General features: G+C 34.8%; 1 protein-coding gene across 1 annotated transcript in view; it reads left to right on the top strand.

The window, feature by feature from the left end:
- tmprss13a (transmembrane serine protease 13a) overlaps positions 1–22,495 on the top strand; it is a 29,024-nt gene extending 6,529 nt beyond the window's left edge. The window contains exons 2-13 of the mRNA XM_056474526.1: positions 1,651–1,831; positions 2,477–2,581; positions 2,818–3,009; positions 5,943–6,069; positions 7,769–7,864; positions 7,951–7,994; positions 9,332–9,494; positions 16,388–16,557; positions 17,727–17,825; positions 19,742–19,884; positions 21,561–21,716; positions 21,804–22,495. Coding sequence (XP_056330501.1) covers positions 1,651–1,831; positions 2,477–2,581; positions 2,818–3,009; positions 5,943–6,069; positions 7,769–7,864; positions 7,951–7,994; positions 9,332–9,494; positions 16,388–16,557; positions 17,727–17,825; positions 19,742–19,884; positions 21,561–21,716; positions 21,804–21,818 — 1,491 coding nt within the window. The 3' untranslated portion in view covers positions 21,819–22,495. The remainder of the gene's footprint in view (positions 1–1,650; positions 1,832–2,476; positions 2,582–2,817; positions 3,010–5,942; positions 6,070–7,768; positions 7,865–7,950; positions 7,995–9,331; positions 9,495–16,387; positions 16,558–17,726; positions 17,826–19,741; positions 19,885–21,560; positions 21,717–21,803) is intronic.
- The last annotated feature ends 4,600 nt before the right edge of the window (positions 22,496–27,095 follow it).

A 27,095-nucleotide genomic window follows, 5' to 3' on the forward strand; every position in this document is an offset into this window, starting at 1 on the left:
ACTTGTACACAGCACCTTATAACATGTATATTTATAACAATCTGTACATACAGTACAACTCAACATCCAGGTTTCTTCACTAACCGCATCTGTTTAATGTTCATCATTTTTTATTATCATTATTTTATTTTTTCAGATTTATTTTGTGTTGTCACATGTCACTTTATGTACACTGGAAGCTTCTGTAGCCAAAACAAATTCCTTGTGTGTGTGAAGCACACTTGGCAATAAAACTGATTCTGATTCTGATTCTGATAAAACCCACATATCTATAATACCCATGATTTTTCCTATGTGTGTATATTGTTATTTTATTAAAATGACAAAACACAAAAGAGTTCTGAGTATTTCTACTTTGAATTACCATAGGGGTTAAAACGACTTCATGCATTTCAGTGTCTGATACTTCCCCCGTTCCTTTGAATGTGTGCGCCTCTGTTGCCAAGCAACTTCTTGCTAACATAAACATAATTTCTGATAGCAAAAATACAACTTTACTTCAGACATGCCTTTCAAAACAACATTTTGTGCAGTGAAAAAAAATTCTCTCCCATTTGTGAAGTGAAAGTGGGGTGGCTAAAGTAAAATATTCACAGGTGGTCTAGTAACTACAGTGCACATTTATATGCATTACCAAAAAGATTATATTTATAGGGAAATGACTTCATAAAATTTGACAACAGACATTGAAAGATTAATTCTAAAATCTCAACAGAAGCTTTAATTTTAAATATGACGTGACACCACATCTTACGTGAGAACTGTCAGAATGACCACTATGGCCATTCTAGTATTTCTAATATTCTGCATTCATCACTCAATCAGCCAACAATATCCATACAAGATAATTAGACTCACCACACTGCAAAACATGTAATTGGTTCTTTGAAGCTGAAAACCTGAAATAATGAAATGGCAGCCCAGAGTCCTGATCTAAAATTATAGTTAAAAAAATGACTAGCAATGTCTATGAGAGACTAACGATGTCTGTGAGAGACTATTGATGTCCTGTTGTCACAATTATGCTAAAGTCATTCAAAGCAAAGGACTTTACACTCATTTACACACAGCTGAACCTTTAAGCATTTACTTGTAAACCTTTTTTGTTCTACAATAATTTGTTCTTTAATTTGTATCACTGTGGTTTCAATATAATAGATAGAGGGGTTTACCAGCATGGTAAAGCCTAAACTACAATGTCTTGAATTTTGTTTAATGTCAAAATTTTGGACAACAAAGACTGCATTATTTCTGAAAAAAAAAATCAGATTGTTTTCTAATTGTGATATCCACTGTATGTCAAAGTAGGAAATAAAAGACAACCAATGACATGTTCAAATGAAGAGATTCTTAAAATATGCTGCTCAAGGTTACAGGAAGAACATTTCAGACAAGAAATACAGGCATACTGACGTACTTATGGCATTTGAAAGGAATGTAGAAAACAAAGAATCTTGATGTGGAAGAATAGTTGAGACATTTCAATTATTCTGGACAAGACACGCAAAGTACTTCAACTAAAAGAATTGGCATCTGTTGCATCCTGAAATGATAAAGCTTTAATCACGATCTTGCCAAGAACTGACCACAAGACAGCTGAAGTTGAAGTGAAAAAGATAATTATGAAAGTCGTATTTTTCTCTTTTGCAGAAGGACCCTCCTCCACCATACTACTCTGTGGCAATGGAACCACAGGCCCCTCCTATGACATACGAGGAGGTGATTTTTCAGGATAAATATGGCGTCACACAGAATACTGTGCCCTACTACATTCCTAAAGAACCACCACAAGTCCACGTAGCTGCCGTCATCGTCACACAAGGCGTTGTCAGTAAGTATTGGATATGTTCGGTCAGTCTGGTTTGGTGCTAACAAGATGATATACGTAACATGCAGGAGAAAAAAGCCTTCTGAATAATATGCTGTTGCTAGTTATAGCTAATACTTTACAAATGGATCATAATTAAAACAGCAAGAGCAATAACCGCAGCAAAACCATCTTGTTCACCACAAGATGTAAACCATTGGTGAGCCTCAAAAACAGGAAGGCCATATTAGAGCTCGAAAAAAGCCTTCACAGTGCTGGAACAACATCCTATGGACAGATGAGATCAAGATAAACTTGTACCAGAGTTATAGGAAGAGAAGAGTATGGAGAAGGAATTGCTCATGATCCTCATGGCCACATTTTAGTCATTTTTTCACTCACTTGTTCTTATTGTTAATTATTCCTTTGTTAAAATGTAGTTCCATTATGGCAATGATTTAAATTCAGAGTGAAGTAATTAAAGCATTAAACTGAATTCAAAACTTCCTTTTTAGTTTGAATTACTGTACAGCTACACTCTCATTATGAGCTCAAATAAACAAAAATCAGTGAATATGCAGTCCTTGACTAATGTACATACTTTTTACCATTATTTTGTGGGACATATATTAAGTCAGCAGACTTACTGACTTGTTTTTGTTCTCTCAGCTCCTAGAAGGCAGCAGTCTTGTGGACGGAGTGCTAAATGTTGGGGTGGATTGGTAGGTGTCCTGCTGGTGTTGGGTCTTATTGCAGTGGCCATCTGGCTTGGAGGTAAGGCAGTGGATCTGTAATGATCTGCAGTGTTGGGAAAAATGTAATAAAAGAACCATGAGTAGAACCCCCCCCCCCATTTGCTGCTCTTAGCAAGATTATTGCAACAAAATATTGTATTGTATTGCTTTTAAAAGTAATATTTCCCAACACTGATGATCTGTTATAACATGATATACCATTAGAGTTTACATTGTGCCTAAACCTCCTTGTCTTTTCCGTTATGTTTTATGCAGTGCATTATGGATCCCAGCCTTATTCTGAACATGGCAATGACAACAATTGCATGGAAGATGATTGCAATAGTGAAGAAAGCCACTTTGAAGGTGCACATGATGGCATAAAGGTCCCTTCCACCCACTCTAGCTCCTCCTTGCTGTGTGACGGCATTCAACACTACCAACATGGCATCGATGAGATGGATTGTGGTAAGATAGTCATTTATTCATTAATTTCCTTAGTCTCTATTTCAGAGGTTGCCACAGCAGGATGGACCGTCAACAATTCCTACATATGTTTTACGCAGCGGATGCCCTTCACACATGCGCAGTATTATCGGTTCACCGCTTCTCAAATCTGATTTCAGTGTACTGTTCTAATAACTGAATACCTCCAGTTCACTTAGAAGATCCATTTAAAAAGAACGATTCATTAGAATCGCGGTCACTAATACAGAGATAAAGCCTATTATTGGGCACAAATGTGTTAAATTCATAATGTTAAGTCTCTGTATTTAATGCTGTCACCATGCTGCTGTCATGTCCACTTGTTGTTTTTATCGCGGGAGCGAGGACTGACTGGAGGAGAACCGGTTAGATTTGGCCAAAGGCATCAGGATTACAGATTCTGAGGTGCTGTATGGATCAAACACCTGTTTATATATTAAATACATTTACAAAGGCAACAAACAAAGAACATTTTTGCTATAATTTTAGTTAGTTTCAGTTAGTTTTGTATGTACACAAAGTTTCAGTTAGTTCTAGTTTTTTATTTTTTTTAATTTCATCTTTATTTTTATTTCAGTTAACAAAAATTATTTAAAATTTTAGTTTTCGTTTTTTGTTTGTTTTCGTTAACTATAATAACCTTGATTCTATTACAATTTATTGGTTAACCCCAAGATGTATTTCCATTATAACTATTAAAAACATTACATACACATTCAAACTGGGACGGTTTAAATAGTTTGTTAGTGTGTTTCAGAATTGATCAGTTCAAGTTTTAGTCATGAAAAAAGTAGCTAGACAACAAATTGGTTTCACAACTATGAATCTGTTTTGAGGACAACAGAGAAGTAGACACAATACAAAGAGATTATTGGCTGACGGTTTCAGTCAGATCACACGTCACTTTGACTTTAATTTGAAACCACAATACTGTCATGTCTTGTTAGGAAAACTTGGTTTAATGGGAAACTGTGCTGCTCAGCAATACATATTTACAGTAAACAGGTCTCTATTTATTTGATTATGAGACATGTTGTTTAAAACTGCATTAGTTTGTGAAACTCTGCAAGGTTTACATTTAGAAATGAGGAAACACAATAGGGATAGACAAAGGGGGTATCCAAAGTTTTCAGAAGACCACATATAAAGTTTTAAATCCTATTTAGACAAATCAAAACCAGCGAATCCAGCCAAAATGCCTAGGAAAATGTGCAGGAGCTGATTAAAGATAATAAATAAATAAACTTGTTTACACTAAAGATATCTATACTTATACAAATATACTTGTTAAAAGGATTCTAAAATTAAAATAACAGACTCCTAACAACTATTATGAAAGCAAATACTATTTTCATGTTAGTTATAGTTTTTGGTCTCAACAGAGCTTGAATAAAGACTTGAGTAACCTTACTGGCCAATTTATTAGGTACACCCATTCAAATGATTTATATATATATATATATATATATTTTTTTTTTTTTTTTTTTTTTTTTCACCTTTATTATATGGGACAGTGGAGTTGAGACAGGAATACAGAGGGAGCAGAGAGAGGGGAAAGATCAGCAAAAGACCTCGAGCCGGCAATCGAACTTGGGTTGCCATGATTAATGCTGACTATTATTTAAAAAATTATCTAAACGGCCAATCACATGGCAGCACCATAATGCATGTAGATGTGGTGAAGAGGATCTGGTGAGGATCTGGTTCAAACCGAGCTTCAGAATGGGAAAGAAATGGGATTTAAGTCACTTTGAAAATGACATTAATATCTTAATGACAGACGGGCTGGTCTAAATACTTCAAAAACTGACAATATACTGGGATTTTAATACACAACAAAAAATTGCGTTTTATAGAAAATATTCAGAGAAACAGAAAATATACATCAATTATAATATAAGGTTTATAGTATATAAGTAACTCTGGCTGTTATCACAGAAAACACTTTTAACACTTTTCAGAATTTCAAGTATATTGCTCTGGCTTAATTACTGTAGGTTCAGATAATTACTGCAAAATGACACAAATGTGACCCTGGATTCCAAAAACCAGTCACAAGCACCCGCTTTGAATGCTTTCACAATCGAGATATCAGCTGATTGATATGGGCCAGTAGGGGCCCTTTGTGTCTACTAGTAGGCTTAGAAGACTGTTATCATCCATACACATGGTTAATCAGCTATACTAATAGAGAAGATTCCAGATCCAGATCTGTTTTTACATTACTGTCACAGTTGGGTTTAGGGTTGGGGTAGGGGTAGACGTTAATGAAACACAATTAATGGGAAATTTAATAAATAACTTCCAAATTAACTTCCAGCCACAGTCGTATGTGATCTATAGCTGATTAACAATGTGCATGAATGATAACAGCCTTCTGAGCCTACTAGAAGGTGAGAAGGTCCCTGCTGGCCCATTTCTATCAGCTAATAACCACTGAAAATGCCCATTCAATCGAGTGATAACATTCAAATCGGCTCTCACAGGTGTTTTTTTTTTTTTTTTTTTTTAATATTGAGATTAACACATTCACTAATATGTATAAAATATTTCCATTGATGAAGGGTTTGTTAGGACAGGGCCATATTTTGCTTAAAAGCAACAACATTTGAATCTGAATAATTTAAATACTGAGCCAATTTCCTTTAAAGTTGTCCAAATTAATTACTAATCAGAAACTAAGTTTTGATTTATTTACAAATGATATATTTGTATAATATTGGTATGTTTATGATCATAGAACATGATCTTTGCTTACAGTAATATTCTAATGTTTGTTTGCTTTGGGCATAAACCTGTCATTTTGACCTCTACAATGCATTTTTGTCTATTTCTAAATGGGTTTGTCTTTCAAGGTCACAAATACTTATTATAGATGGACATGCAATTTTAACATTCCTTTCTTGTGTTTTCAGTGAGATTCGGTGCGGGAGGAGAGTTGCAGCTCAGAACTGCTCATAATGGTCAGTTCCTTCCGGTATGTTATGAGGGATGGAATAAGAGTTACGCTGACCAGATCTGTGAACAGCTGGGCTTTAGAGGGTAAACATATTTACTAAACACACTAACAAAAATAATTCCTAGAAGTCAGTTACCCACTCTTCTACCATTATTTACTTGCCCTTATGTCAGTCGAAACCCATATGACATTCTTTCTTTAGAGCACAAAATAAAGTGTTTTGAAAAACATTCACACAGCTCTTGATTAGCATTTACTAGGGGAGAAAAACCTTCAAAAAGCATTACATCATTCTAAATTACTTGTATATTTGTTATTATCATTTATTTAGAATATCATATGTTTAAAAATGTTATGAAATTATAAAAGTGTAAGTTTGTGAGTGAAATATCCCCTGTACTGCATTCAAAAATGACTTTTGCTGCTTGTTGAATCAACACAATTCTTAAGTTGTTTGGGAACAATTTAACCCAGCACTTTTTACAGTCGGCATGCATTTATTATTATTTTTTTTTGATTGTCTACAGAACAAACCACTGTTATACAATGATTTGCATTGCATCATACAGAGAACATTGATGTAATTTATTCCCTAATTGACATGACTTCCTGTCCACCATCTTGAATTAGTTTAAAAATCTGTTGTTTTGAACTCTCCATCGTTATCCCAATTTCCACCAAAATTGGCTCAGACCACGGTGCCAAAAAGTTATAGAATTTCCCAGTTGCTCTGTAGCTTGTTGCCGTGCTTGTTTATGATGTGGCCACTGAGCTGCATGCCCCCGATTATGGCTGCTTGCAGCTATATTTATTATTATTATTATTATTATTATTATTCCAAACAATAAAATAAAAACATGATATAAAGAAAAAAACTGCCTATTTTCAACTTGATATTAACAACTTAACAGACACCAAAAATGTTGAGGCATCTTGAAGCTGCATATTTATATGACCATCATCTTCACTGTATGCATAATAAAATGGAGCCCATAACATAGCCTAAAAATATGAAGCATACCCTGTCTCTTTTGCTGGATATCAGTCAACAATAATCAATAATGACCCTTCTAAAAGTATAACATACAATAAGTTTATACATTAAAGGAAATAAACAGAAGCAATCAGTCAAACTTGCAGAATCAGTACGTGGTTCCATAAATTAATATTAAAGTTACCTGAGATTCAAAAGACCAAAGAGTTATTAGATAAACATAAGATAAAGTAAATTTCAGCTTTAACAACTTTAGTGAACTGACATTCAGCAGAAGATCCTTGTCTGACGTGCTTTGCTCTCACCTGGGGATGTGTGCTCAAAGCACCCGCTGACTGCCTGGGGCTCAAACGTCCGCATACGCTACAGCGCATGCCAAAGTGCATGTGTGATCACGTGATGTGCGTTTTCAACAGTATAATGTGAACGAAGATCTTTTCAGAAACGCTAGATGAAACGCAAGTGTGGACGTGGATTGGTTTCATTAAAACTAAAACGTATTAGTGTAAAGGGGCCTAAGATATGCCAATGCTTGAGCCTATGAGTGGACAAAGCATGAATTGTTTACGGTATAATTACGGTAGCCTTCCTAATTAACCTAATTAAGCCTTAAAATGACATTTTAAGCTGAATACTGGTGTTTTGAAAAACAACTAGTAAAATATTATGTACTGCCATCATTCAAATGTAAAAGAAATCAGTTACTAGAAATTAGTTTAAAAAACTATTTTGTTTAGAAATGTGTTGAAATAATAACTCTGACTTCAACTGTAGCTTTTTTTTCTCAGGTCTTATGAATCCAGTGCTGTGAATAGCAAGAATTCCGAAGCCCTCATTTTAGAACCATCATCAGGCTTACTTATACAGGGACTAGCCAATGTCAGGTAACATAAGATTGTAGAAAGAGCGTTGAATATTTTGCTTTGTCTGTGGCTTCATCAACAGTACATATTGTCTTTCATTTGTTCAGCTCGGGCTGTTTGGACGACAAAGCGGTCTCACTTCAGTGCTCGGGTAAGAATTAACCTTGACTCACTAATTACTGTGATGTATTGTTGAATGAGGCATCACAGTAAACATTCAATTCTTATTTCCTCCAATTGCAAGTTAGTGAGGAACATATTGTGTGGATAATAAGTGAATTAATGAATCGTTTTTCTTTGTTTACACTTCCAGCTTCCTTTAGTGCATAATGTTGCAGTTATTGTTAGAATATATGGTTCAAATACTGCAATTGTAGTCTTGAGTTTTCTCTCAGAAGTGTGCACACCAAATATGTTTAATTCTAATAAATAATTCATTGTTTTGTCATTTCAGGTTCCATTTTATATGGAGTTACCTCAATTACACTGTACTTACATTTAACTTAATAATTTGGTACAAGGCACTTATTATGTACATACATCCCAGCAAACAATTTTGTGTTTGATAGACGTCTAATAGACATCTAAACATAGACAGCTTGGCTAAAACAAGGCTAAACTTGGGCTGTCTGTGAAAATCTAATAGACATCTAAAAATAGCCTAAAACTAGACTAGTTGTCAAATAGACAGATTAGACAGCCTTTATATGTGTAGTCATTCATTTTTGTTTATTTGTGTTGGGCTATTCTTAGACATCTATTAGATGGCCCAAATTTAGCCTTGTTTTAGCCAAGACGACTATGATTAGACATCTATTAGACATCTATACGACATCATTTAAAAACAAAAAATGCTTGCTTGGATGTTACCTATATTAAAAAACATCTGCATGTAATTTCGTCTTTAATTACATTGACCCATCCTTTACACCTTAACCCACCCTTAAACCTAGCACTTAAAGCTTATATCCCACTCAGCAATTTACCCTCCAAAGACATGCCTGCTGAATGCATAAACACACTAGAAAACATTATACATAACATAAAATTCCCTAGGCTTTATAGTAGAGTTACTAATCACAATACCGAACTTAAAAATAGTTGTTGACATTTGCCTGTCATTGTCTGTCTGAACCACGTTTGTGAATACACAGATAATATAATCTATTGTACGTAAACAGGGTGCGCAGAGGCATGCGATTACGTATTTTGACAGGAAGGTAGGACATGTTCATAATGTTTGGACTGAACATTTTGATTGGACAAACTTTTCTTGGCCCTACACTTTCCACAAAACATACACATAATTGTATTAATATACACAAAATATAAACCTAATTTAATATTTACTATCAGAATGTGAAGAGACTTCAGCACAACAAAAAATGGTTTCTGAAGATAATCCAATTTAGTATAAGGTGGGACCCATTATTTTTTCATCTTGTAACATCACAGTAAAACCAATTTATTTCTTGAATTTTTTTTCAGATTGTGGCAAACAGCAAAGTTCCTCCAGGATCATAGGGGGCACTACATCTGAACTTGGCCAGTACCCTTGGCAGGTCAGCCTGCATTACAACAAAGCCCATGTTTGTGGTGGAACACTCATCTCTCCTGACTTCATTGTGTCAGCTGCCCATTGCTTTCAAGGGTTGGTTCTCACTTTATTTTAATCTGGAAATTGAGGCTTGAATAAGCTGAATCAGTGTCTAATAAGCTCAGAACAGGCACCTTCTGTTTAAAGTGGGGTAAATACCATAGCTAAGGCAAATACCATTGCAGTTTAAGGTTTACACACACACACACACACATATATATATATATATATATATATATATATATATATATATATATATATATATATATATATATATATATATATATATATATATATATATATATATCAACATGGGGTCATTCTGAAAACGTACCCATATATACATTGCTGGAGATGGCAAATTAGTACGTATGGCTGCATTTCATCTTTAAAACAAACCCTACGGGGCGGTATGATGGGTATGACCCGGGGTGGGTCAATCAGTGCTTTTAAAAACACTTCTGGTTGGGTTTAGGGAAGGAGGAGCGTGGGTCAGTCAATCGGTCGGTCGGTCAGTCAGTCAGTCAGTCAGTCATTCAGTCTGTCAGTGATTTGGTCGACAGCGGCCTCTGGTGGATTTACACGAGAACAGCAGGTGTGAATGGCACTCCTAAGAGAAATTTTAGATCTCAAAAAGCATATACAGCAGCCTCTGGTGGATTTGCAAAAACTAAAACTGCAAAAAAAACAAATATATCGATACGTTTTCAGAATGAGCCTGGATTGATATATACTGTTAAAAAACAAACAAACAAACAAGCAAACAAACAAACAAAAAAACAGTCAACTTGTAAGGCAATTCACTGCACAGAAGTATTGAGACAGATGGGCTACAGCAGCAGAAGACCACACCGGGTGCCCCTGTCAGCTAAGACAAGGAAACTGAGGCTACAATTCGCACAGGCTCACCGAAATTGGACAATAGATGATTGGAAAAACATTGCCTGGTCTGATGAGCCTCGATTTCTGCTACAACATTCAGATGGTAAAGTCAGAATTTGGTGCCAACATTAAAGCATGCATCCATTCCGCCTTGTATCAACGGTTCAGGTTGGTGGCGGATTAATGGTATAGGGGATATTTTCTTTGCACACTTTGGGCCCATTAGTTCCAATTGAGCATCGTGTCAATGCCACAGCCTACCTGAGTATTGTTACCATGTCCATCCCTTTATGACCACAGTGTACCCATCTTCTGATGACTACTTCCAGCAGCATAACGCATCATGTCATAAAGTGCGAATTACCCCAGACTAGTTTCTTGAACACGACAATGAGATAACTATACCCAAATGGCCTTCACAGTCACCAGATCTCAATGCAATAGAGCACCTTTGGGATGTGGTGGAACAGGAGATTCACATCATGGATGTGCAGCCAACGAATCTGCAGCAACTGCATAACTGCATTATACCATGAAGGATTAAGGCAGTTCTGAAGGCAAAAGGGGGTCCAACCTAGGCATGGGACGATAACCGTTTTCAAGGTATACCACGGTTTGGAAAAGTCAAGGTTTTAAATCTGCCAACATTTTTTTTAATAACGTTCCTAAGGTATGTGTAAGATTTTTTTATTTACTTTTTTTGTCATTTATTTTTTTGGACAACAGTCTCCTCCAGCAGAAAAGATATCCAAATATGCCGTTTTAAATTGTAAAGAAATCAGTGTTTTTGAAACTAATGAAGACAGCAGAAGTCAATGATTCATTTGAATTATTTATCCTGACATGTTTACTGCTGCAATATATTTTAAATCTTTCACAAAATAAAATATATTGTGTTCAAAGGAGAATTTTTTTTTTGTTTTTTACCCAGACATTTAAATATAACTTATTTTAGTGTAGTAATTGTAATACCGTGAAACCATGACATTTTTATTCAAGGTTATCATACCGTCAGAATTTTCTACCGGCCCATGCCTAGTCCAACCTGTCACTAGTTTTACCCTGTGCTAGTAGTGGCCACTTTATTACAATGAATATTGTGAACTACAATGAACTACATCTTGCTAGAATGTAGTTGAACCCGGTTTTGCCTTAAGTTCATATTTACACAGTAAAAAAGTTCCACACAGTTGAGTTCCACTCAATCAATTTATGTTGAGACAAAATGAAGGAATTAACTTATTACTGTGTTTTCTCTAGGATTTTTTTCAGCTGTGGTGGCAGACCTTTTAGACAGATCTACCAACTACCTATAGCGTTATTTTAATGACAAATGTAGTGAGCGCAGTATTACAAGTCGAAATCGCATTTATGCAATACAAGCATGCAAATATCTTTGTTCATGCACAAAACTTCTTGCATGCCCTCAGATATACGCTGCTCAAGTGCCGATTTTCTTGTGTGCTCTCAAATAAATGCTGCTGAAGTGCGATTTAGTGTGTTTATGTAACGAGTATGTCTCCAACATTTATTAGATTTGCGAGGATTATTTATGAATGTCTCCAATAGACCTACAGAGCGGCATTAATGTGTCTTGAAGTGAAGTGAAACAGCTATGAACTGCAGCAAGATAACGTTATTGTATGCAGAGCCTTAGACCTTTATCTAAAAAGTATAATTATGGAAACTCGCTCTTATAATTCAATTACTTTATGTTTTGGTCCGATTATAACCTGCTATTAAAAAATAATGACTGAATGTTTTGAATAAGAAAGCTGTAATTTCTGTGGCGAGATTAATTTTGGTGTGGCGCCCTGCCTTGGAAGAATGAATGTAGCGTAAACCATGTATTAGTTTTTTACAAATTTAAGTGAATTGACCATAAAACAATTAAATTGCCCCAACCCCCCAAATAAACAGCAACATACAGCAAAACCATTTTTTTTTTTGTCTAATCACTTTACCACTGAATCAACAAGATGACTCATAACCATTAGTCAGAGATTTGGGTCCACATTGACATGATAGCATCATGCAGCGGTTGCAGATTTGTCTGCTGTGCATATATGATCCCAATCTAATGTTTCAGCACATCCCAAAAAGTGCTCTATAAGAGTCATATTTGAGGCCATTGAGTTTATTGAACTCATTGTCATTCAAGAAACCAGTTTGACATGGTCTGAGCTTCGTCATGTGGCATGGCATAATGCAGGAAGTAGCCATGACAACAGGAGTTCACCGTGGCCATAAAGGGTTGGACATGGTCAGAAACAATACATAGGAAGGTTGTTGTGTGTAAACTCTGCTCAGTACTAAGGTTCCCAAATAGTGCCAAGAAATTCTCCACCGCACCATTACACCACCAGCAGCCTTAACTATTGATGACAGACAAAATGGGTCCATGCTTTACGTTGTTTATTTATAATTTAGTCCCTACTATTCATGTTTTGAAGCATATTATCAGTTGAGGCATAATTTTTTAGTTCTCTGTTCACATGGATGTTTAAAAAAAAAAAAAAAATAATATATATATATATATATATATATATATATATATATATATATATATATATATATATATATATATATATATATATATATATATATTTATATATCTGCCAATGGGCAGTAAAAGAATCTTGCTTTTAGTCAGAAATAAAATTATTTTGGCCCAATCCAAATTCTTGTACCTCTACCCCATCAGAGTGTGAAGGGGAAGGGCTTCAAATTTTACCCCTAAGAAAAGGGACAGCAGTACAGCACCTGCACACGTCATCATATGTCATTGCGATCTCTTGCTTCATATGAGTTTGGCGATAGCAACTGCTGTAGTTATTAATGTTGTGTTATTTTTCTTCAGGAAATCACTGAAGGCAACGATATAATGTTATCATAACGATATAATGTGGCAATAAGATCAAAACTGTACTGTGCTTTTACACCATAGCCATATTCATCTACGTAACACATCAAAACAACATTAACATTATAGCAGACACTATAAAAAGCTCATTCCCAGCCACTTTTCTGACAGGGGATTCGAGTGTCATTGAGTGACAGAATGTTGTGGGACTGCTATACAGGAGCTATTGTTATGGATTAAAGATAGCAAAATTTAACGTTTTTTATTTTAGCCGTTTTTTCTTTAAACATGATGGGAAAACTGGAATTGTAATAAAACATATGCTTGTTTGTTGTAAAAATTCCTAATAATGACAAAAAATACCAATTTGTCCATCTCATTACTTCCATGAGCAGCCATGCTGTTGTAGCTGCTGTTTTCTGGAAATTGGATATTGGAATTTTTCCTACCCCTTGGTTTTGAGTGTGGTCCTTAAAAATCTCAGTTTCAAGGGGTATCTAGCCCTTCCCTTTAGTCCTACGCTTTCAAGCTAAAGAGAATTGGGACACCCCTAAGGGGAAGGGGAAGGACTAAGAGGTAGGATTGGGATTGTGCCTTTATTTAACCCATTGGCAGATTATTTAGCTTGTTTTAAGGAATAACCCACTTAATTGTGACCTATCATTTTTGAAAACAAAACAATATCCATTAAAAGCATCTGTCAGATAAATAAACGTAATTTGTGCAGAATGTAGTGAATTGTAATGTAGTGAGTGATTTAGAAACATTTGCAAATCTTTTCAGTTTTGTAGGAGTGGTTTGGAGCTTGTAATAAACTCTATGAATGCTGTGATTTCAGCTGCTGGGTTTGTTTTCAGCTCATAGCATTGCTAACCTCAAAATTTGCATGATTTGTTGCTGAATGCCGTTGCTCTGTTGAAAGAGTCCCTAATAATTTTAGCTGATCACATATGAGTATTTTGTTGCACTGTAGGCCCATGACAAATTTAATTAAAGTTAAATTGAATTAAAGTCAGTAAAGAAAAAAAAAAAAAACAGAACAGAGAGAGAATGATATTTGATTACTTAAATTCAGTTTCCCAAGCAGTCCCCATTAATTAAAGAGAACACTTTGTGTATACTTTATTGTGTACATGTTTTCAACTGCTCATCACTGTACAGTAAATATCTAATTAGTCAATTACATGGACATGGACTGTTTCCAAAAGCCTAGGCATCTGACTAGTTGCCTCAATGCACTCAGGCAGTGACTCTGAAAGCTGTGTTTGTGCATGAAGACACCTCATAAAACAGACTTCAGACATACTTCTTACTGGTTGAACCATGTACAAAAAAATGGAGTGAGCTTTGATAATAAATGAGGGAATATTTGCTTGATACAATACTAACTTCTCACTAGAAATGCAATCAAAAGTGTAAAACATTTACACACATAATTATCCGTAAGCTAAGCTTCCAGATGCCATCTTTATATTTAAGCTCAACTCTCATGAATGGAATGCACAAGATTGTACGATATCAAAGGCAGGGAAGGACATATCAATATGTTGATGAACATCCAACTGTAACCGAATATGGAGTCGGGGGCGGGGCTTTCTCTTTGTGGACCTACTCTCTTAGCAAACTAATGGCAAGAGGGACGTGGTTAAGAATATTGTGGCTGAAGCTGTCGACACAGAAGAACCGCAACTACTTATGCAAAAGCAAATTATCAGACTTTGATTGAAGATTACCAACTGTTTAGTTTTGTTTGTTTTAGAGTAGATTAAATTGAACAGATTAGTTGTCCACCTAAAGAACAACAATGGGCCCTATCATGTACCCAGGGCAATAAGGCACACGATGTGTATGGCGTGATTTGTTGCTATTTTCAGACCAGTACAACTCTAATTTTCACATTTTGCGCCACGTTGAAAAAATTGAAAATCCATTTACAGCACTTTGTGGACACATGCTGTTCTATAAAGGAAGTGTGTTAAGATGCATTGTTGGCGCTTTGCTATTTTGAGAAACTGAAATAGACAGCTTTATTGACCAAGTAAAAGCTGATTTAAAATCCAGCCAGAGTCAATAGTTATGCACAAATTATACACAAATATCTTTACCTATGAAAAAAAATTAAAGGATTAAAATGTTATAAAAAAGTTTATTTTTCACATAAATATAAAAAACACAGCCTCCATGCCTTCTTGACCTTTTTTCAGTTTATTCATGACAATTTGTATTTGTATAATGTTATTAGTATTAGGAGTATTATTTATTATATGCTTATTTATATTTGTTTTAATTAAAACAAGTTTAGATTTGTCCACCTGTCGGGTTTTGGAGACGTATGCATCACCATATTGGGCATAAGAATAGGACGTGTGTTTGGATATAACTTTTGACCACACCTCATTATTAATGTTCATTTACTCGTTAGCTGGAAATTAGAACTGAACAAAACAAACAAACAAAACTAAATTAATTATGTAGGCTAATGGATGTCTTCAGTAGAGTGCTTACACCACCGTTTCCTTATCAACGAAAGGAAAGGAGTAAAGTAAAGAGTAAAAGTAAAGTAAAGAGTAAGTAAAGAGGCCAAATGGAGGAGGCTCATTCTTTATCCTTGTGCTGCAGATGTTCTGTTTAACTGTTTTCTCACAAGTAAAGCATTCAGTTTTGACACAACTGACTCTTAAAGAGAATGGGAGATAAGACTCTGATTGGTGTAATGCATGTTATGCTCAAAACACACCCATAACTCATTAAGAGAATAAGCACAACCCTGTTAGACCATGCACCAGGGCACAAACTGTGTTTTTCAGTCCTTAGACTAGCAAAAGCGGATTTGGACATACCCTTAATGCTTTTGCGCCATGCAATTTGGACTTTGCACCTAAATTGTTATAATAGAGCCCAAAGTGTGCTAGCAAAATTAACATTGTGATCTTTTCTGAAAACAACAAATGATGTTTTTAAAAAGGCTCTTGATTTACAAACATTTAGCTATTTGGAATAGAAACCACACTAAAACTCTTGAGTAAGAAAAAAAAAATACAATGCAGAAGCATTTTGAACCCAATGGCCTTGCTAATCATATCTACCATTTAAGTTACAAGCCCGATTATTGGCAGCTTTTGCTATAATTTATACTGTAACTGTTTTGAGTATTAGTGAGTCTTCAGGAATTGTAAACATTTTTGTTTTGTCTTGATCGCAGCTCAATGGCAAATTCAGCATTCTGGCTAGTTTACGTTGGGACTGTTTCCCAGCAATCTCTGGGGATGCCCTATCTAGTGAAGAAGATTGTAGTCAATGAGAACTACAACAGTGACACCAATGATAATGACGTGGCCTTACTGATACTCAGCAGACCTGTGGCGTTCTCTTGTGAGTTCAGTTCACTTTCTCTAACACTTCACCAAAACATTTAAATGTCATTTAAAACTACGGCTGAAGATATGACCAAAATCTAATTTCAATGTATGAGACACATTATTTCATGTTAACAATATCTTTCATCATATAGTCTTTTATAATGGTAGGTATTCCAGAAAATGTACAAAATGGATTTACATAATAAACAAGCTTGAATTTTTAAGAAAATGACTTGACCTTATTTGATTATTTTGTATTTTATTTTTAACCTTATAAATATTATAATATATAGTTTTACGTTACTTTTCATGGTTTTAACAAACCATTATCTAACACTACTAGCCTAATAAATTGCTAGCTAGCTGTTTATTAATAGCTAGTAAGGTAGAAGTTGGGTTTAGGTTTTGGAAGGATTAGGGATGAATTATTTCTTTATACTAATACTCATACTTTATAACAACTAATGAACAATTCATATCTTAATAATTAGCAGATAATAACAGTAGTTAGTAGCATGAATTGTGACCTAAAGTGTTATCAGTATAGACCTTCCACTGTATGAGACATGTTTTATGTGGACACAACTTGTTATTATAAACATTACTCTAGTAACGTCTTCTAGCATATTTAAATATATAGCCCAATTAAGTGACATGAAAGTTAAAGTTAAATATGAAAATATAAAAAATGTAAGGAACACTGTAGGGAAAATTTAAACAGTTTTCCCCTTCAAAAATACAAAATTTATAATTTTTTTTTTATAAATATTGAAACTGATTGTTTCTTATTCAAAATATAAAGCAAATCGGAATGCCATGGAGCATCTTTCGTAGCCTTACACATGCTGAACATGTACGCAAACTACATGTACATTTGGCATTATACACAGAATAAAAAAAAAATTAATTACATGGTAATATATATATATATATACCATCATATCACCCAGCCTTGTTTGAACTGCTTGTTCACACCAATATTTAGGGGCCCTAAAGCCCAAAGTATGCTTTGTTTTTGTTCAGTCAAACACACAGCCCTTTAAAAAATGCTCAATTTTTCCATTAGTGCCGAACAAACTAATGCATACTTTTTGGCTTTAAAAGTGAAATTAATATATTGTCCACATTACTTTGCATTCTAAATATTCTACAACAGCTGACAATTTTCCCTTCTCCATCCAGATACTACACAGCCAGTTTGCCTTCCTACATTTAACCAGACCTTTTCTGGTGGATCGGAGTGCTGGACGTCAGGCTTTGGGACAACAAAACAGGGAGCAGGTAAAGAGATAAATGACAATAAATGAACACTGTAATAGAAAGAAACAGGGCAAAAAGTGATATCTATCTATCACTTCATATTTATAACCTAAAATCAAATGTGTATTTGATGAGCAACTGATTGTGAACATTTTAAATGTTTTAAATATTACCATGTTTTTTTAACCATGGTATAATTATAATTTCATTTTTAAATTTATATATTCAATTTAATTCATTTCAGTTTAAGTTTACTTGTATTGTGGACAAAACACATGATTATTCCAAGTAGCTTTACAAATGGTGCACATTACAGAAACAATACTTTATGATATATAAAAACAAAAGTTAACATAGTTAATATGCACAGTTACACTATAAAGTACTTTTTGAAAAAAATTACACATGCATTTATGCAATTTATTGTGAAGTATTACTTAAAGGAGACCTACCATGCCCCCTTACTTATTATACCCCCCTATTTTGCCCCTTACAGACATTTGTCCCAGTGCGCTTTATTCACAATACTTACATTTTTTTTTTTTTAAGTTTCTGCTCAGCGGGACATTAAACGTAGATTAATTTATATAAATCAGTGCTTAATTAGACCTGGATCTTGCCGGATCCTGTTCCGGGAAATGTCGGCATTTATTTTAATGAATTTGTGCGCAGTAAATACCTGAACGTACGTGTGCATGTGTGTGTGTGAGAGTGTGTGAGAGAGACAGAGCTCTGCCTCCAGCGGCCCCCAGGTAATTTGAGTTTGAGACCCCTGCCCTAGAGTGTGTAAGTTTCAGCTCAAAATACCACAAAGATGATTTTACTCTTTGAAACTGCCCATTATAGGCTTTGATCCAAATTATGCTGTATTGGTGACTTTCACTTTAAATTTAGAAGAGATTGTGCTCCCAGCCAAGGGGCGGACTTATAAATGCCTATTCGCCAATGAGATTCCCACTAATGAACGGGGCTTTCCCCCTCTTATGACATGTACAAAGGAAGAACGTCAAACAAAGTGTTTCTGCAGACTGTTTTTATGAAATAATTGAAATAATTAATTTTTACCATTAGACGTTGGTTATATTCACATACTGTTGCCACACAACTGTATAAACCCCTTACAAATGTGCTTTTTCATAAAAGGTCCCTTTAAAATTACACACAAACCACACCAAATAATGATGATGTTTGTATGATAATGTGTTTTCTTATGAGTTAGATATAATACTATATAATCAGAGAATTACTAAATTCATTGGAATGAATTAGCGTCATTTGACTTTAACTATATAATTGCTTCAAAATGTATGAGACCTTTATTTATTATAACAAAATATTACAGAACAAACCATTGTTTTACAATTATTTGCCTAATTTTCCTAACTCGCCTAATTAACCTAGTAAAGCCTTTAAATTGCACTTTAAGATGAATACTAGTATCTTGAAAAGTATGTAGTAAAATATTATGTACTGTCATCATGGCAAAGATAAAAATGAAATCAGTCATTACAAATTAAAACTATTATATTTAGACCTAAACTATTATATTTAGACCTATTCTAGTTAGACCTAAACTTCATTCCATTGCCTTGTGTTAGACCTAAACTGCATTTCACTGCATTTCGTTGACTTGTACTTGTACATGTGTAATGACAATAAAGTTGAATCTAATCTAATCTAAAAATGTGTTGAAAAAAAGCTTCTTTCCATTAAACAAAAATTGGGGAAAAAATATACAGGGGGGCTAATAATTTTGGCTTTACCCATGCATATAATTGTATTTATTTGTTTTCATTATCAGTCTTTATTTGAGACAAAATTCAGTTCAGACACATTGAAATCTAATTATTTGAGCTTAGAAGTCTGTCTACATCACAATATTTATTTAATATAATCTTGTTCTAAATTTTTGGACTGTTTTCTTCTCTGTCTGATAGATCATGCCTCGAGCAGCCTTATGAGTGTGAGTGTGAACATCATAGACTCCAGTGTGTGCAACAGCTGTCAGATTTATTGTGGCCACGTCACCAATAATATGATCTGTGCCGGAGATCTAAAGGGAGGACGAGACTCCTGTCAGGTGGGTTTATTCAGCCCGATACTGTCCCAATAATACTAGACCTGATGTAAATACATTATTCACTGGCCAAGACTTTATCAGTGTTTCTCAGTCTCATGTCACTGATTTATTCTGGTGTTTGGTTCAAGCTGATGCAAGTAGGTTTTGTTCAACCAAGTATCTACATACATTATAACCTTTGCTTTAAGAAGAACTTTTGAACGTATGGGTAAATCAGAATTTTACAACAGGTAAATTTAATAAATTACAATTTAATGACCACAATCTGTGAAATTGGTGTAAAAAATACTAAATACATAATTGAAATTAAAAACTAATGTCTCAATTTAGTATTAATTAAACAGCCTTTATCTTCCTAAAAACTTTATTTTATTAGTACAATTATACAATATTATCATAAATTTTTGTATTTTTTTTTGTTCTAGTAAAAATATGATTGGCATGATAATTTAATGTTTTTTGTTGTATTTATTAATAAATTGTGTTATTTAGTATGTTTGTAAAATTATTATATAAATGCTAAATTAATATTTTTAGAGTGCAAAGTGCATTAGTTATGCACCTATGCAGGTCCGAATGCATACACATTGCTTAATACACACAGCATGTACAGCAATACACAAATAACTTTACATATGAAAAAATTAAATAAAATAAAGGATTAAAATGTAAAAATATATATATATATATATTTTCTGCATCGATATAAAAACCACTACCTACATGCCTTCATCATGTCGTTTTTTTTTTTTCAGTTTATTCATGACAATTTGTATTCGTATAATGTTATTATTATTAGAAGTAATAATTATTATATGCATATTTATATTTGTTTTAATAAAAACAAGTTTACATTTGTCCTTTTGGGTTTAGGAGACGTTTGCATCACCATATGGGTGACAAAACCGTTTCCTTATCCACGAAATTAAAGGAGTAAAGTAAAGAGTAGAGGTAAAGTAAAGAGAAAGTAAAGAGGCCGAATGGAGGAGGCTCATTCTTTATCCTGCTGCAGATGGTTTGTTTCAACTGTTTTCTCACTAGTAAAGCATTCAGTTTTTCCACATACAAAGTCTGCCATGTAAATAGCAAATACGTCATGGCATGACGCAACTGACTCTTAAAGGGAATGGGTGATGAGGCTCTGTTTGGTTTAATGTTATGCTCAAAACAAATCCATAACTAATTAAGAGATTAAGCACAACCCTGTTAGACTATGAGCCAGGGCTCAGAGTGTATTTTTCCATCCTTAAAACAGCAAAAGTGGATTCAGACAAGCCTTTAATGCTTTTGCTCCATCCACTTAAGACTATGCGCCTAGATTGTTAAAATAGAGCCTTAACTGTGACATTTGCCGCAATAAACTCCTAATTGCCTGCTTATTAATAGTTTTTAAGGGTGGCAGTTAAGTGTATGCAGAATATGTACTCTGTAAGTACTAATAAACAGCTAATATCTTAACAGTTTCAAGCCACTAATTAATAGTGAGAATTGGTACTTAAGCAAAAGTGTTACCATAAACATATATCATTTTTTTTAACCGAACAATATCAAATGAATACAAGCAATGTTTTAAGCAATACATGCTTAATTAAATGTAGCATTTTGCTATTAACTATTTAACAGAATGTTATTTGAAGATCGCTCTCCATGTGTTTTGCGTCTGTGTTTGGTATCAGGGTGACAGTGGAGGCCCACTGGTGTGCAAAGCTGATAATAATCGTTGGTATTTGGTTGGAATCACAAGCTGGGGAGCAGGTTGTGGACAAAAACAAAAACCAGGAGTATATAGCAGAGTGACCAGCCTTCTGCCCTGGATTTACACTAAGATGCAGGTAAGCTGGACAGTCCAACATGAGTCAAATATTGTTCTTACATTGTCCAACCTCCCTAACCTATGTCTTGTGTCTCTTTATATTTAGCAAGAGAAGCCATGATGCCTCTCTTCTGAGGAGGATTTGAGCAACATCAGCCCAAAACTAGGAATCAAGGACACAGTAATGCACTTTGACATGGAACAATGTTGTTATGCCATAGCCACATCTGGACAAAGAAAAAAAATTAAGACTCCATTGGTGCCACATTTTCCAACAAGAAAAAATAAAACAGAGCAGAGCAGCAGGCCTTGTTTTTTCTTAGCATTTATCCACCTTTTCCTCACATCATTACTACATTTTAAATTATGGGTTATTATTACTGTTATTACTGATGTTTTGGAGTACATCCATTTAAAAGAATTTAATCAAATAATTTTAATTAGGCCCTGTCAATTCAAACATAGGTATTTTTAAAACTGCAGTTTTTCAATGCGGTTTGGTCATTTGCCCACATAAAAACCAAGAATATGGGTGAAATCGAAACTTTTGAAAAACTCTGGGTGAAGATTTTCCAAAACTCTGTGTATAGTGTGGTTGTGTGGACACTACAACCATAGTTTTTGCCTCATGATGGTAATAGCCCCTTTCACACAGTGATACCGATAAATATTCGGAAACTTTCTGGAATGACTTTACCGGTAAATTCAAATATGTGCTGTTCACACATGCACACCTTTCCGGAAAAGACCATTCACACATCCATTCTAAAATACTGGTAAATTCTGACATCATTAATCATTAATCAAAAACCGTCTTTTTCTTGATGGTTTCACATTCATTTAAAACTTTAGCTTTCATGTAGCTGCTTTTGTCCCAGAAATGGACCAAATAATGAATATTGTGAACAAGATATGATGAAAAGATATGGAGGAATATCTTTCGCATATATTTTGCATATCAAGATGAACATTTGAGTTTGTGCTTCAGCTTGTGAGATACTTTTTAAAACGAAAGACTGTCGGTGTTGTAGGCTACTCAAATCGGACCCACAGGAGCACTACTTCACATGCACGTGCGTCACACACCTAAAACACAGTTGCCACTAAGAAGGAACATAGAAACGTTATATTACTAACAAGCAGCAGGTAAATGTGTCTGGAGAAGGATTTAAAGCAGTTTATTTTCATAAAGAGCTCGGATGTGAATTTGTCTGATTGGTCAGAGTAGATGTTCACATCTGCGCATTCTAAACGTGAATGCGCTCTTTCTGGCAATTTTCCATCTGCGTTCACATAGCGCAATGTTACAACTTCTCTTTCCGGAAAATTAGCAGAACAAATTTAGCGTTATTTTCAAAAAGGGCACCCTTTCACACCCCTTCACACCCTTTACATATTTTCTGTAAAAGTCTGTAGCTGCCTCCGAAATCCATACTATATAGTACGCTAAAAACAGTATGCGAGTCAAGCAGTATGTCCAAATTTATAGAATTCGAAAAACAGTATGTGAGAAGTACCCAGATGGCCTACTACTTCCAGCAAGATTCTGAAGTGCGCATCGGATGGACGCTATGCTATCCCATGTTGCACTGCAAGTGAATGCGAGTGAAGTGAAGCGAAGAAACTAAAGTGGGTAGGTCACTTGATGATGACAAAATGGCGGATGTAGTACATCAGAAGGTGTGTCCCAAATCGCATACATATGCACTATTCTATGCCATTTATAAATAGTGTAAAGTATTAGTAGTAATAGTTTAAAATAGTGTAAAAATAGTGCGTTCACACTGAAAACAATAAAAATAATAAGTGCACTTTAATTACCCGTATGATGCACTCATTCGACAGGTAAAATGAAGTGTGTAATGTTGGACACTTCACGCCCTCATTGACCGTATTTTTGCTTACATATCGGAAGGGGCGGCGCTATCGGGCGCACATGTTGGATAACTTTTTTTATTTTGGATTGTGAAAGCGAAATTCTCCTATGAGAGTGATTATAGGACCTCCCGATGGTGAATGCGGTTATACTCATGGCAGGTATTACTTCGTACTTTATTATTTGTTAATTTATTTCACTGATTTGGCAACCGTCAAACGTCATCAGGGAAACAGTTTGAATTTCCGCTTAGTAAAAAAACAGTGCTCCGTTTGGGACAACACTACATTCATATACTCTGCTGTTGAGTGTGTAAATGCATAAGTACATAGTGCAAGAGTGCATATTGTGCCATTTGGGACGCAGCTGGAGTTCCATTCATCCTACTCACATTCATACTCTATAGAATGTACTTTTCCAATGACCAAGTAGTACTTCAAATTCAAATGTAGTACCTACTGAGTAGTAGGGATTTCGGACGCAGCCTGTATGTGTGAAAGGGGCTAATGTGCACATTGTTTTCTTCTTTCTGATTGGCCGACATGGCTGTGTTCATACCAAATGTGGAAAAACGCAACATTTGCGCCAAAAGCGTATTCTGTGTCGTTTGCACAACGGGACAGTAATTGTCCACTTTTTTTTAAGATTGCATTGTTTTGTATACAATGTACTCGAGCAAATACTTAATTCCGCATTTGATGTGAAACCAGCATAAGAGGCATTTATCATCGGCTGTTGGTTTGTCGTGCTCTTAACATGCATCAGAGTGCATTTTTGAGTTTTCACGTGGACAGTTTTTTGTTCAATATAGGTGGGGAAAACTTCATTTATAAAAAAAATACTTGTTTATGTGTTCACGTGGCCTACATTCAAAAGATTGCTTGTTCAAAATGCCTATTTAAAATGAACTGAATCAACACAATATTTGGGGACAATTTTTAGGTTCAATCCACTTAAACTTCTAAAAATGATTCAGTTAAATTAGTTGATTTAAGTTAGAAACAACCCAGCATTTTTGTAATGTAATGTTGAGCTACAAATCCATAACTGAGTGAGAGGTGTTTGTGCTTGTGTTTTTATCTGACATTCGTAATACAAGCATATCTGTGGCCAAAGCTCTTTTAGTTCACTATATTATGTTTCTCCAGATTATTGTCTCTTCATATTCAATACAGCATGGTGAAACACAACATGTATAAAACTGCTGCAGAAAGACTTGTTTCGAGTTAAGTTATTCATAGTCTTCTGTTAATTCTAATTGCCTTTTAATAGCCAATGGTTAAATATTGGAAATAATAATAGCATTACATTGTCAATAGTTTTGTAAAGCACGTTAATGATTGTTTTCAGTTTAATGAAAGTTACTCCCATAATCAGTGTTGGGTGTAATTAGTTACTGTAATTAAAGGACTTGTTTGCTGAAAAAAAGTAAAGGGGTTAATTAATTTTTTTTGGTCATTTAATTACAATTACTTATTATATACTTGCCTTAAGTAGTGTAAATAAATTCAACCTTTCCATATGAATCAATTTGGAAAACAGTAATTGAATTTTTCTTTTGTTATACTATATATTTTTTTTTTCTTTTTTTTTTTTTAATAATTCAATGTTTTAACTTAAGGTTACATTTGTCTGACATCTTTTCTGAAGTATTTTTTATAAAGTTAAGGCCATGTTTGACTCAAATTATTCAAATAATTTATAGTTTGAAATCTATTGTCTACTGTATGCGTTGAGATTAAGGTTTATATGCAGTACTGATTCGAGTCATTAAATTACTTAAGTAAATTAGTTTCAGACAAAGTAGTTCAAATACATTTTTTTAACAATGCAATTTGCAATTAAATACTTTTGTAAAGTAACTTACCCAACACTGCTCATAATTTATCCAAAGCATCATGGGGTGTTGGGAAAAGGTGGATACTGTTGAAAGTGCACTGCTAAACCTGATCCTTTCTGATTCTTTAACCCTGATTCTACATAATTATCGGGAGCGTTCTATAAATGTGTATTTATTAACCATAGGGGTGTTAAATGCATTTAAAAATCAATGTCTGTGAGCTTTAAGCTGTGGTTGATCTTTTTTCTCTCTGATTCACATTGTTTCTTTATAAATCCTGTTAAAAACAGATATAGTTTGACATTTGTGAATCTAGTGGTTCGTTTGTAAATCTGAGGAAAGTATACATGCTTAAAGCGCCGCCTGTGGTCATATTATCTTTGGTAATTGAAATGTTTTTGGTAAATTTAAATATTTAATAAAACTGAATGTAACTCTACATCTTTGCCTCATTTAGAATAATCAGAATTTTGAATGTGTTTGAATATGTCCTGCCTCCATTCCCACATCAGATCTGTTCCATGTCAATTTAAATATCTGTCCTGTACATTTACTCATGCTTAAACCATACAACATATAGATGACCATTTCTTCATGGGATATTTAACTGAAGCTGTACTCAACATTTCTAAATGTATCTTCATTGTGATCAGTAGATCCACTGTAATGTAAAACTCACTTATTTAGTTTCGGCTTATTCCCTGTTTTGTCAGAGGTCACCATAGTGGAATGAGCAACCATTTACTTTGGCATACGTTTTACTAGTGAGTGCTCTTCCAATCACAACCCAGCACTGAACCCAAGAAATACCCACACACTCTCCCAATCACACACCAATGCACCTATACCGCATGTCTTTGGACTGTGGGGAAAACCGGAGCACTGAAAGGAAACCCACACAGACAAGGGGAGAACATGCAAACTCCTCATAGAAAGGCCTCCTGGTCAGGCGTATACTCAAACCAGCTACTTTCATGCTGTCTAACCAGCTACTGTGCCACCCAATGTACAACTTCGTGTAATAAATTACAATGTATTTACACTTACTGACAGGCTTTTTACATTAACAGAAGAAAGAGGGGTCGAGAGAGACAGTTATTCAATAAGTGGTTTTGGTATTTTTCACCAGGTTCAGGTGTTCTTGGAAGAGATGGGTTTTTGTTGTCGTTTAAAGGATACCAGTGTGTTCCACCAGTGTGGAACATTGAATGAAAAGGGTTTGGAAAGTAACTTATAGCCTCTCTTCGATGGCACCACAAGTAGTGCTCAAACCCCAACCGGAGGCTCCTGAAGGGGGTGTAGACCATCAGCAGCAGGTGGAGGTGAGAAGGTACAGTACCAGTGGCTGTCTTGTCAGCAAGCATTGGTGATTGAACAAGCTTCAACTGCTAACCAATGCAGAGAAATAAAGAGAGGTGTTATGTCGGATTTCTTTGGCTCATTGAAGACCAGATAAGCTGCAGCGTTCTAGATCATCTGTAGAGGCTTGAGAGTGCAGGATGGAAGACCAGCTAGAAGATCAATACCTTGTTTGAACAGACAAAATCACAAAAACCACCCCCTCGGCACAGCAGCTCTGAATATTTTGATGTGACTGACTGAGTTTAAATCCATCTTTTAGGGAATTTTTTTTTCATAACAAAGTAGATCACAAAGGTATTTATTTTAAATAAGAATTAAAT

This window comes from Danio aesculapii, chromosome 15, assembly GCF_903798145.1.
Source record: "Danio aesculapii chromosome 15, fDanAes4.1, whole genome shotgun sequence".
NCBI classification, from domain to species: Eukaryota; Metazoa; Chordata; class Actinopteri; order Cypriniformes; family Danionidae; genus Danio; species Danio aesculapii.